This window comes from Salvelinus namaycush, chromosome 3, assembly GCF_016432855.1.
Source record: "Salvelinus namaycush isolate Seneca chromosome 3, SaNama_1.0, whole genome shotgun sequence".
Taxonomy (NCBI): Eukaryota; Metazoa; Chordata; class Actinopteri; order Salmoniformes; family Salmonidae; genus Salvelinus; species Salvelinus namaycush.
In genome coordinates, this window is record NC_052309.1 from 17,302,649 (window position 1) to 17,315,289 (window position 12,641).

General features: G+C 43.8%; 2 protein-coding genes across 2 annotated transcripts; both read left to right on the forward strand.

Annotated features, from left to right (window-relative positions):
* Positions 1 to 2,283: 2,283 nt before the first annotated feature.
* Positions 2,284 to 5,738, forward strand: selplg (selectin P ligand). The gene is made up of 2 exons (XM_038989842.1): positions 2,284 to 2,383; positions 2,911 to 5,738. The coding sequence occupies exon 2, from the start codon at positions 2,921 to 2,923 to the stop codon at positions 4,307 to 4,309; it is 1,389 nt and encodes a 462-aa protein (XP_038845770.1). The 5' UTR covers positions 2,284 to 2,383; positions 2,911 to 2,920; the 3' UTR covers positions 4,310 to 5,738.
* Positions 5,739 to 9,350: 3,612 nt separating this feature from the next.
* Positions 9,351 to 11,402, forward strand: LOC120043113 (transmembrane protein 119-like). Its single transcript, XM_038987837.1, has 2 exons — positions 9,351 to 9,419; positions 10,488 to 11,402. Exons 1-2 carry the CDS (start codon positions 9,351 to 9,353, stop codon positions 11,400 to 11,402), a joined length of 984 nt encoding a protein of 327 aa, XP_038843765.1.
* The last annotated feature ends 1,239 nt before the right edge of the window (positions 11,403 to 12,641 follow it).

Genomic DNA, 12,641 nt, shown 5'->3' on the forward strand with positions numbered 1-12,641 from the left:
TCCTCTTTTGTAGCTGTGTTTGTGTGGCTACTCAACTTTGTTGTGTTAAAATTCTGGTGTATCAAATTCTCATGCTGTCTTTGCAAAATGACATTTTGAACAGTTTAGGTTCTGTGGGGGAAATATAATTTGTTGTTTTTAATGGATCAAATGTCATGTTTATTATCAGTCTGACAATTTAGTGAATATAGTGCTCAAACTCCATGCAGACAAGAATATTTTGCTTTACCTGTCATGCATTGTGTGATGTAGTGTGATGAATGAAGTAAGCCTATACCAAGAAAAGTATTTCAGCCTGCAACTAAACTAGTGGTTGTGATTAATCCATTATACCTGACACAACTACCTCTGTGAAGGGGGTTAGAGAGAGTCCAGAGCAACATCCGAGCACTCAAAGGAGCTGGTTCACAAATGACTCACAAGACGAGAACAGGAAGTGGTGGTTTCCATGGAGACAGGTTTCAATACTTGCTGCCACATTTCCACAGGAGGTCTGTAGTTTGCACTGCGCAGCAATGAGCCTGGTTACAGGAGGTCTGTAGTTTGCACTGCACAGTAATGAGCCTGGTTGCAGGAGGTCTGTAGTTTACACTGCATAGTAATGAGCCTGGTTACAGGAGGTCTGTAGTTTACACTGCACAACAATGAGCCTTGTTACAGGAGGTCTGTAGTTTACACTGCACAGCAACGATGCTGGTTACAGGAGGTCTGTAGTTTACACTGCGCAGCAATGAGCCTGGTTACAGGAGGTCTGTAGTTTACACTGCACAACAATGAGCCTTGTTACAGGAGGTCTGTAGTTTACACTGCATAGTAATGAGCCTGGTTACAGGAGGTCTGTAGTTTACACTGCACAACAATGAGCCTTGTTACAGGAGGTCTGTAGTTTACACTGCATAGTAATGAGCCTGGTTACAGGAGGTCTGTAGTTTACACTGCACAACAATGAGCCTTGTTACAGGAGGTCTGTAGTTTACACTGCACAGCAACGATGCTGGTTACAGGAGGTCTGTAGTTTACACTGCGCAGCAATGAGCCTGGTTACAGGAGGTCTGTAGTTTACACTGCACAACAATGAGCCTTGTTACAGGAGGTCTGTAGTTTACACTGCATAGTAATGAGCCTGGTTACAGGAGGTCTGTAGTTTACACTGCACAACAATGAGCCTTGTTACAGGAGGTCTGTAGTTTACACTGCACAGCAACGGTGCTGGTTACAGGAGGTCTGTAGTTTGCACTGCACAGTAATGAGCCTGGTTGCAGGAGGTCTGTCGTTTACACTGCATAGTAATGAGCCTGGTTACAGGAGGTCTGTAGTTTACACTGCACAACAATGAGCCTTGTTACAGGAGGTCTGTAGTTTACACTGCACAGCAACGATGCTGGTTACAGGAGGTCTGTAGTTTACACTGCGCAGCAATGAGCCTGGTTACAGGAGGTCTGTAGTTTGCACTGTACAGCAACGATGCTGGTTACAGGAGGTCTGTAGTTTACAGTGTAACTCTCCCAAGCACCACACATTCTTCATTATCAGACTCCAGACATCTAGCGTCTACCATAGAGGGAAATATCTGAGACACAACCATTCCACTTAAATATGACTCAGCGCCTCAGACACTTCTGTTGATAATTCCATTTCTAACCCACTTCAACTATAATATGAGAGAGAGGACCTTTAGAAACTTTGATATTTTCCAAAGTATGATATGGACTGTGAATTGGGTGGATTTTGGGATGTAATTAATGATCTACTTCTGTGTGGATAAATGTCTGCTGAATGTAGTTCTCTGAGTTTCACATTCTTAGAGCACAAACTACATTTCATCTTGATGTTCTGGTGCCATTTCGGAAATTTAATGTATTAATTGGGGACTTTTTTCTGGAGGAATGTAACAGGGTTTCTGGGTGATTTGTGATGTTTTACTTGTGCTTCCCATGACTGTATTTTTGTATTTTAATCTGTATATGTTTGGGTATAATGTGTATATTTACGTTGTATATACAGGGCACATTTGTAAAAGAGACCTAGGTCTCAATATGTTTTCCCTTAAAATAAAAAAATAAAAATGAATTAATACAAAATAAAAACTGTCCATAAATGCACTGCAAATTGAATCAGATTATCCCCTGAACCATTTCAAATGAGGGAAAGGTAACAAACCTCAAGGCATCTCTGGGCTTGTCAGTTTCACACTTGAGTCAGTGTGAAAAATGTAACTTCTGCAGAACAGTGCGCATTTCCTGTTTCTTCATATCAGGTAGAGAGCTCTGTTGTGCCTCTACCATCAGCTCGTCAAGGCATGCCAGCATGTGCTTAACTCCAGCATCACAAATTTGAGCGTCCTATCCTTCCACGTCTTCTACTACACTTCCCCATCAGTGAGGTAAGACTTAAGAATTACTGACAGTAAGTGCCTGGGACAATAGAGAGGTTTTGAATACTGGATGTTGAGTGTAAAATCTGCCTTTTTCATTGGTTCCAGAGTTTGAAGATTTTAGCTTTTCTTGAGGTACCTCAGATTTGTTTTATTCTTTAAATTATTATTTGTGTTTTATTGATGCTACCAGAATTGTTTGCAAATAATAATACGTACTTTAAGTCTCATTATAAAGCCTATGATACCTTTGAGTTCCTGTTTCATCCGTTACGTGGGTGTGGTGCTAGTTATGAGTAACATACTGTTTCACCATGACATGCTGACGATGTCACCACCCACAGTGGCATGTCGCTTTGTTACAAACAACAGTTTCCTTAGGCCAGTTAGAACATCCATTAGTTGCATTCCACGTCAGCATTGATAGTCTGCTTCTTGACGCCCCTGCCATATCGCAACAGATCTTCGGATATAATTTGATGTCCAATAGCATACTACATACAAGCAGTAATGTGTGTACTGATTTCTCATTTCAGAGTTGGCACCATGATGTCATGGTATAACAAGGTGTATCCTGTTCTGTTGTGGAGCCTGTTTCTGTTGTATTCTGAGGCATCTCAGAACTCCACACTCACAGAAGACAGAGGCAGTAATATGAGCATCAATACAGCAGCAACACAAAAGAGCGGTTTGTCTATGGTGGAAACCCATACGGTGATGTACAACAGCAGTACCCGTGAGTTAGGCGGTGCCATTACTGTGAGTGTTAACGCCTCAGAGGCAACCATGATGACCAGCTTGGGTCCAACCCTTTCTCCCTTAGCAATGATCACCTCATCAGGTACAACCTCATCTCCCCTCACCACCAACCAACCCACCAGCCAGACGTCCTCTTCCCATGGGCCATCTAGCACATCTGACCTCTTGTCCACCACCACTCCCAGCTCTACCATCTGGTCCTACATCTCAGAGCTTAACACCACATCTGAGGTGTCCTCCACCACTGGGCCCTCCTCCATCTCTGGACCTTTCTCCACCAATGTCTCATCCTCCACCCCAAGGCCTAGCTCTACCAATGTCTCATCCTCCACCCCAGGGCCTAGCTCTACCATTGTCTCATCCTCCACCCCAGGGCCTAGCTCTACCATTGTCTCATCCTCCACCCCAGGGCCTAGCTCTACCATTGTCTCATCCTCTACCCAAGGGCCTAGCTCTACCATTGTCTCATCCTCCATCCCAGTGCCTAGCTCTACCATTGTCTTATCCTCCACCTCAGGGTCTAGCTCTACCATTGTCTCATCCTCTACCCAAGGGCCTAGCTCTACCATTGTCTCATCCTCCATCCCAGGGCCTAGCTCTACCATTGTCTCATCCTCTACCCAAGGGCCTAGCTCTACCAATTTCTCATCCTCCACCAATGAGACTTTCTCAACCACTTTTCCACCCATCTCAACCACTGACAATTCTACCAACTCCTCTTCTGGGGTCCAGATTCCCAAGATGAAAACAGAGAAGGTCCCCATCTTGATCACCAAGACAACGACCACCATGACAACGTTACCTTCTAAAAAAGATCCATCAGGGGGAGGGGGTCTGCCCTGCTCTCCTACCCGACGGGATGGTCTGGTGAGCCAGTGTCTGATTGCCATTGCCTCCCTAGCTGCAGTGGCCACCTTCTTCATGGTCAGCTGCATCATCCTCTGCACCAAGTACTCCTCCAGGAAGCATCGCTACAGAGTGGGCACAAACAATCGGGGCACTGAGATGGTGTGTATCTCTGCCCTGCTCCACGATGACAATGGTCCCCATTGGAGACCCCACATCCCCAAGAGCAACGGAGCCCTGCTGCCTGGAACAGAGTTGGATAGTGACGAGGAGGGGGGAGATGATGTAACCCTTCACAGCTTCCTCCCAGACAATGAGCAACGAGTCTAGAGTGTAGATATGCAGACTGTGTCAGACTGTGTCACACTCTGTGAAGTGCTATATGGTGCAATTACACAGGGTACACAACTCCAAGCCTGAAGGTTAATGGTCATCCCAGCCATCTTAAAGTTCATCAAGGGAAACGATTAAAAACAGAGACTGTGGGGGCGTATAAAACCTTTGTAGTTTTCCTACTTACTCTGGGTTAAATGACCACTTTTTTTCATTTGATGAGACTTTGAATTGCACATCTGACTGGTCGACTGCTGTCAATATACAAACTGTTGCTCTTAGAATATATTTCAGCGTCCTCTTTGAAGTTGTTGGTTGGGCCTCGCTGCACATCCATCTACTGCAACCAGTAGAGGAAGAGACAGAAACCACAAATGGAGAACCAATGATACGTTACTTTATTGTGACATGTTTACAGCAAACAGTGACAAAGTTTGGAGAAGTCAGGTGGTCAATCATCCTCAAACATAATGCAACCCAATGCAGCCTCTGAGTAGTTCTGAGTGAGATTGAGTTTTTGCACCATTGCACTGACATGATTCTGTTGATAATGAAGTTCCCCTGATAGGACGAGAACAGTGATGTAAAAAAAGGTTTGCTACACAGACAGTTTATTCGAGATTTAGGATTCTACAATTGATTTATAGATCTGGAAGTAAAGTTCATGTTATTTTTTAAGAGAATCGTTCCCGCACATACACATTTATAGAGCTATAAGAAAACCTGGACTGCTTATGATGACTCACTGTTCGTTTGGTCACTGGGTGGATGGGGCTATTTAGAGTTGTATGTGGTCAGAATCTTATAGCCTTCAATATTCTGAGTGGAAATACATGCTACAACAACAAAAAAACATTGTGCAAACCACGTTATTTTATTTTATACATGCTTCAGAAAATATGTATCCTTGTGAGCAATTTCATTTATTTGTTTTCTGCAAAAAAGCTTGTTCTTCTGGAAGTCTTCTTAGGTCTTGATAACAAAACCATCTGCCTTGATGTACAGTGAGCCAAAACATAGACTGTATGTAGTATATCAAATATGGTCAGGGTCAAGCGAATGTGAGATGTGATGAAATGTCCTTTACAGGGTGTTAAATAAGTCTGTAACCTTCTGTATTGAGAGTCTGTGTAGAAAGTCCCAGACGTTCTGCAGATGTTTCTTGTGTCCTTGTCTTGCCATAATATGTCATAATACAAAGATACAGTATCATTGCTAAACCCAGACCCCCTTCAAACCTTTCAAGCCCTCAGATGTTTGACTTCTTTTTGACTTTTTGGGGTCTTCCCTCCGTGTGAGAGAGGGACAGGTTTCCTAGAGACACCGCATGTCTGTTTATCTATGAGTCCAGTCAAACACAATGAAGAGGCTCCACAATTTAACTGAAAATTGATCACAAAGGACTGGAACAAATGAATAGATCATAACGAAACTGTAAAGAAATGACAAAGTGATATTAAACAACAGGCAGCTGGCTAATGACTGTGTCTGTGGTGATTTAAGTCCGATGGCATTTCAGTTTTTCAAACATGGACCCTCTAGATTTGTCACTATAAACCTATGCCCTATGGTTTGTAATATGCGCCAATATTTCCCTTTGTTTTACTATGTACTCATAATAAGTAGATAACACAAGCAAGCAGACCAAATAAAAAGGCTGGTTTATTTTTTACATGCATTCAAGGCCCCTTTCTGGCATCAATATCAAAGTTCATTCTTTGCAGGAGCAGAGATTTACATCTTAGTCCACATGCTTCATACAAATCAACAGGGTGTATATTATAAAACTGGTATCAAATTTTCATGCCAGGGAAAGCTGACTCTGAGGGATGTAGACAGAGCTTATAAGACAAATGGAATCATAGACCAGAGGCTAGACTAGAGTATGTACTCCGTAACCACCTCACTATCATTATGACCAAATAAAGGTTGGCAAGTCTTGATGAATCATCTCAAACATTCTGAGCTGTAGCTGTGTTTACTCTAGTAACATGAATATCTCTCTGTGCGGGCGCACGTGCACACGCATGTGCACACGCACACAAGCGCGCGCACACACACACACACACACACACACACACACACACACACACACACACACACACACACACACACACACACACACACACACACACACACACACACACACACACACACACACACTTTCTCACTCTTGCTTGCTAGTTCTTTCTCTCTCAATTGTGACTACACATTGACACATTGAGCATGTTTAACTATTGTAATGGGCATTTTTATGTTTGTGCTTTTCTTTTTTTCTTTTTACCTCTTTTTCAACCTCAATTTCATGGTATCCAATTGGTAGTTACAGTCTTGTCCCATCGCTGCAACTCCCATACGGACTCACAAGAGGGAAGGTCAAGAGCCGTGCATCCTCTGAAACACGACCCAGCCAAGCCGCGCTGCTTGAACACAATGCCCGTTTCACCCGGAAGCCAGCCGCACCAATGTGTCGGAGGAAACACCGTACACCTGGCGACCATGTCAGCGTGCATGCGCCCAGCCCACCACAAGAGTTGCTAGAGCGTGATGGGACAAGGACATCCCGGCCGGCCAAACTCTCACCTAACCCGGACGACGCTGGGCCAATCGTGTGCCGCCCCATGGGTCTCCCGGTCGCGGCGGGCTGCAACAGAGCCTGGACTCGAACCAGGATCTCTAGTGGCACAGCTAACACTGCACTGCCACTCGGGAGGCCATGTTTGTGCTTTTCTTATTACCAATTTCTGTGTTCATGCAAGTGACTGATTGAACGCCTGGGAGAAATCCTCACTGTAATATCTACAATTTGGCAGTACGCCCAGACCCTTGTTTTGAGAACGATTCCATCATACTATACTCAATAGAACACCCTGCTCATTGTTTTTGGCAAGGCCCTTGGCACGTGCCCCAACCCCCCTATCCTCTTACTGAGCTGTTATGGGTGGTATGTCCACACAGAAAAAATGGACCCCTTCCTGTGAGAGACAATCACACTGTGGAGCTGCATGTCTGTTAAAGTGGCTGGTCTGCTGTAAGTCATCAGGGTGTCAGAGGTACAGTGTGGGGTCCAAAAAAACTTTAGCCATAACTATAACCACTTGGGATCGTCACTATACTCTTGGAAAAAAGGGTTCCAAAAGGGTTCTTTGGTTGTCAGCATAGGAGAACCCTTTTTGGTTCCAGGTAGAACCATTTTGGGTTCCATGTAGAACCCTCTGTGAAAAGTGTAACCAAAAGTGTTCTACCTGGATTCAACAATGGTTTTTCAAAGGGTTCTCTTATGGGAACAGCCGAAGAACCCTTTTAGGTTCTAGATATAGATAGCCCTTGTCTAGAACCTAAAAGTATAGCTTCGGTGTGTAGAATGTGTATAATATGGGAGAGTGAATAAGGTACCGTATGTGACAGAGTAAGGTACGTGACTGAGTAAGGTATGTGACTGAGTAAGGTATGTGACTGAGTAAGGTATGTGACTGAGTAAGGTATGTGACAGAGTAAGGTATGTGACTGAGTAAGGTATGTAACAGAGTAAGGTATGTGACTGAGTAAGGTATGTGACTGAGTAAGGTATGTGACTGAGTAAGGTATGTGACTGAGTAAGGTATGTGACTGAGTAAGGTATGTGACAGAGTAAGGTATGTGACTGAGTAAGGTATGTGACAGAGTAAGGTATGTGACTGAGTAAGGTATGTGACTGAGTAAGGTATGTGACTGAGTAAGGTATGTGACTGAGTAAGGTATGTGACTGAGTAAGGTATGTGACAGAGTAAGGTATGTGACTGAGTAAGGTATGTGACAGAGTAAGTGCAAGTGAATTCAATAAATTCCGAAAGGCCTTGATAGAGTAATTGTTAAGGAGGCCCAAAATGTTTCAGGGGGTTAAGTGCATGTAAGAAGACAGAGGGGGCAAGCCAAGTGACAAACAATTTATCCAATACATTGTCTGTGGTTAGTCGAGTCTCTGTCTATTCCCCAGTTAAAACCCAGAGCGGTGATTGTCTCCTCACTCTGAGCTCAGCCAGCTTGCTGCAGTGTTGACTCTGGCCTTGAGCATCCAGAACAGGGACCGTAGAGCTGAGTTGAGCCGAGCCCCTAGGCCCTGCCCCCACATCACATTAGACTACTGCCTAACAAGAACAATCTGTGTGGAGCCAAGGAGCCCAGTCCTTTTCTGGGAAGCAAGGCAGCCAGAGAGGGAGGAGGGGAGGAAAGGGGGAAGGAGGGATTTGTCCCGATGGCAAAGAATTTTACATTTTATTTTTTCTGTGCCGATCAGAGAAACCTCCAGTCTGAAATCTGAAACTGTAGAATTACTGTTGGAGGAGGTGAGTCAGGCACATTCCCATCCTCTCAGTTCATTTTCCCATCCATTTTCCTCAAACTCTAAAGCATCCACAGTTCTAGAGGAGCCTTTTCTGTGTGTGACCACTTCTGTGGGTGGTGAGTACAGACACTTTTATTTATTCACTTTATTTTATTCTTCTTTCTTTTACTGTACATTTTACCCCATTGGGTTTATTTCCAAAAGAGAAATAACGTTCTTGTCAAATATGAGTTAACTTTAGTGGACAGATATTACCTCACATGATTGCAGTGCAGTTTAGCTACCGTGACAGCATCATGACTTATGTCTCCAGGCTAGCAGCTCGCCAGCAGGGAATCAAGATTGTTCAATAGAGTTCTCCAATAGGTTATCTGAATCCGAATGAGTTTCCCATATTTGCATGAGATTGTGCAGATACATCTGTGGTGAACAGATTTTATTTTTGAAAGAAGGTATAATTTGAAGTCGGACTAAGTCTTGCATTATTCAATAATTTTAAAATGTTTGTACGTCATTGATATTCGACACAATGGCTGTGCGAAATGTATGACTGTTCAAAAATGTCTGGTCATCTCCATCAAATGGTATCTTGAATACTTCAATAGGGACTAATTCCTCTGTAACCATTATGTGTGCGCGCATCCGTGAATGTGTGTATGAGTTTGAAAGTATACACTGAGGGAAAGGGGGATATCTAGTCAGTTGTACGACTGAATGCATTCCTCTGAATCAAGAGAGGTGCGGGAGGCTGCCTTATTCGACATCCACGCCCGGGACCAGTGGGTTAACTGCCTTGCTCATTTTTACCTTGTCAGCTCGGGGATTCGATCCAGCAACCTTTTGGTTACTGACCCAACACTCACCAAGTGAATGGGAGATACATTATAAAGGAACTCCCACCGCCCCTTTCCTGAAGAGTACAATGGTTCATGTGGCCCAGCTTGCACACAGATGGAGTGGGAAAATGGGGTGAAGGAGTGGGTCGGCTGGGATGATTTACAAGGACCAGGCCAGCAGTCTACTCCTGGGCCACATTCAGCAGGGCACAACTGTGGAATGTTCAGATATAAATATATTGTGTAGAGCAGACCTGCCTCTCTGACATGTTGAGTAAGGATTCATGACAGCTCTATTAATGACATTTCTATCTGCAATGTTCAGTTGGTTTAAAGTTTGGCTATTCTCTGTCATTGTGAAATTAACAGGAGGTCCTTTATTTTATTGCTACCATACACTGTGCAGGGCTGTTCAGTTTATTGCTTTAAGCAAAATTTAATTTCACGGAATAAGAGTGTCATGATGTATTTCCGGGAACCAGCATGAAAAAGAGCTGCTCACCAATTTGACAGCTCCAACGCAGTTACACCTTCGACATCGACTTAACAAAAACAATGATCTGCTGTGCAGTTTGTGGTTACTGTGGGTTAAGGCAAATCTGATTGAATTCAGGCCTTTGTGTGCATATGTCTGTGTGTGTGCAAGTCATGTGTGCATTGTGTGTGTGCTTGTGTGTGACATGCTATGATTGGAATTCAGACCTTAAATTCTGCCTGCCTTTCATCAGCTCTCAGCTGCTATCTGGGTCTTAAAATGCCATCTACAGCTATAGACATTCTATCAAGAATAGAAATTACTCAGAAGGCATTTTCATTCATTGTTGATGAGTGAAGCCTTTACAATGTATTGTGCAACAGTCACAAAAAGCTCTAGATGTTAACTGTCAATGTTAGACACAAGAACAGCTATATGAATCGAAACACCTGTTGATCGAAATCTGTGCAATTTAACAGTGGAAATGCAAATTGACAACAGCCACACTGACACTGTATGTTCTTGTTTTGTTTTCTGCAGGTCCTACAGGAGATGATGTTCCTCATGGCACTTCATCTTATTGGTCTGTTGGTGACGCTGTGGTCCAGCAGCCCCAGTCTGGCCACACCCCTCCCTTTCAACATTTCATTGGAGGGCAGTGCAGAGGGGGAGGAGCTAGACAGCCTCATTGACACCCCTTCCCCACCTGCCACCAGTGGCCCCACCTCGGAGTCCTCAACCACCTCACATGGCTCCACCCACGTAGAGCACTTCCTGCTCAGCCAGATGGTTCACTTCCTGCAGGATAACCTGTTCCTCATCCTAGTTTTCTTCACACTCTTCATCACTATCTTCCTCATTCTCTGCTGTGCTTGCATCATGAGCCGCAAACGAAAGATCAATGCCTACTACCCCTCGTCCTTCCCCTCTAAGATGTACGTGGACCAGGGGGACAAGACCGGAGGTACCAAGCTTTTCAACGAGGTGTCAGAGAAACCCTCCAACCGGCAGCAGGCTGAGCCAGTGGACTCCAGCAAGAAGCTCCATCATGACATCATGAAGGCAGCCAAGAACCTCCGCACTCTCTCCAAGCCTCCCCTGGGAGAGCGAGAGGGAAAAGACCCCACACAGATATCTGCAGTAGCAGAGAAAAGTCATGAGGTGAATGTTCAGGCTGTGGGAGAAATAATAGAGAAAGACAATCAGCCATCAAATCCACCAGAGCTGAGTGAGGAGGAGGAATGCCAGCTCTCAGTCAATGAAGCCCAACATAGCAGCTGCCCTGAGCAGTCAGAAATCCTGACAGGCCTAAAAAAGGATGATGAGTCATTCACAGGAGCTGAGTCTCCATCTGGCCAAGGGCACTCACAGGCTCAGCAGGAAGAGGACAGGCAAGAGGACTCCACTGTCACACTGTCTATTCCGTTGATCACTGGAGAGAAAACAGCATTTTAGCTATGCTCTCGACACTATGTTTGATCTCAATGGTTTTGACCAATTTTGCATGAGTGACAATCTTTAAGGCAAAGCTGTCAGCTTTGTTTACCGCTCTTTGGATTTACCAAATTATGTCTGTTCAGTTGTATGTAATCATATAGTTGATTTACTTCTGTTTCCCAGGAGCCATCTTTCAATGTATCTCTCTCTAAAGGGTTAACACTATGTAACCTGCCATCTTTCAATGTGTCTCCCTAAAAGTATAACACTATGTGACCTGCCATCTTTCAATGTCTCCCTAAAAGTATAACACTATGTGACCTGCCATCTTTCAATGTCTCCCTAAAAGTATAACACTATGTGACCTGCCATCTTTCAATGTCTCTCTCTCTAAAGGGTTTAACACTATGTGACCTGCCATCTTTCAATGTCTCTCTCTCTAAAGGGTTAACACTATGTGACCTGACCATACACTCCTATATATGCTCTCTTGTTTGAGGTTTCTGTGTTGTTTTTATTTGTATTTGTACAATGGCCAAAGTAATGGTGCTGCATCTTGTTTTTCTCTCTCTTCCATTCTTTGGTAGGTTAGTGAGGTGTTAATCCTAGGTTAGAGATCATTTTCAGGGCAATTTGTGGTTGCTTTTTCTTGAAGAACAAATATGGATAAGTACAGGGTAAGTTAGCCTATTTTAGAATCCCAGAGTTAAATACTTACACACTCCTCTCTAACATGTAGGGTCAGCTTTCCCGAACAGTCTCATTACAAGTCAGAATGTTGAACACACTTTATTTAAATTTACTTTACCTGTTGTCCACCGATTTTGTCCTTATGTCAGAGATAATCTGATACAAAATATCCACAGAGAAGCATTATCAACCGGACTTCAGTATGCTGGTCTGTATATCATATGTATTTCCGCGTTTAATTTTCAATACTGACGCATATCGCAAGTGACAAACACTTGCACAATATGGCTGAGCTTAACCGAACCACAGACCAAAAGGCAAACACTTCCAGCTGATTGCAAGGAAACTGCTTCGGTTGACAACTTTCGGTTACATTTGGCTATTGTGCATCATGTGAAATGCATCAGGTGATTGAAAATACTTGCCAGAATTACAAACATATAGAGCCATATACCTACTGGCGCCCCCAAAAGTCTTGTTAATAATACTTTCCTGTGGACGTTTTATCTCCACTAAGTCCAACAGCCCAGAGGACCGGTATAGTACGTTTAAATATCAAGTTTTATC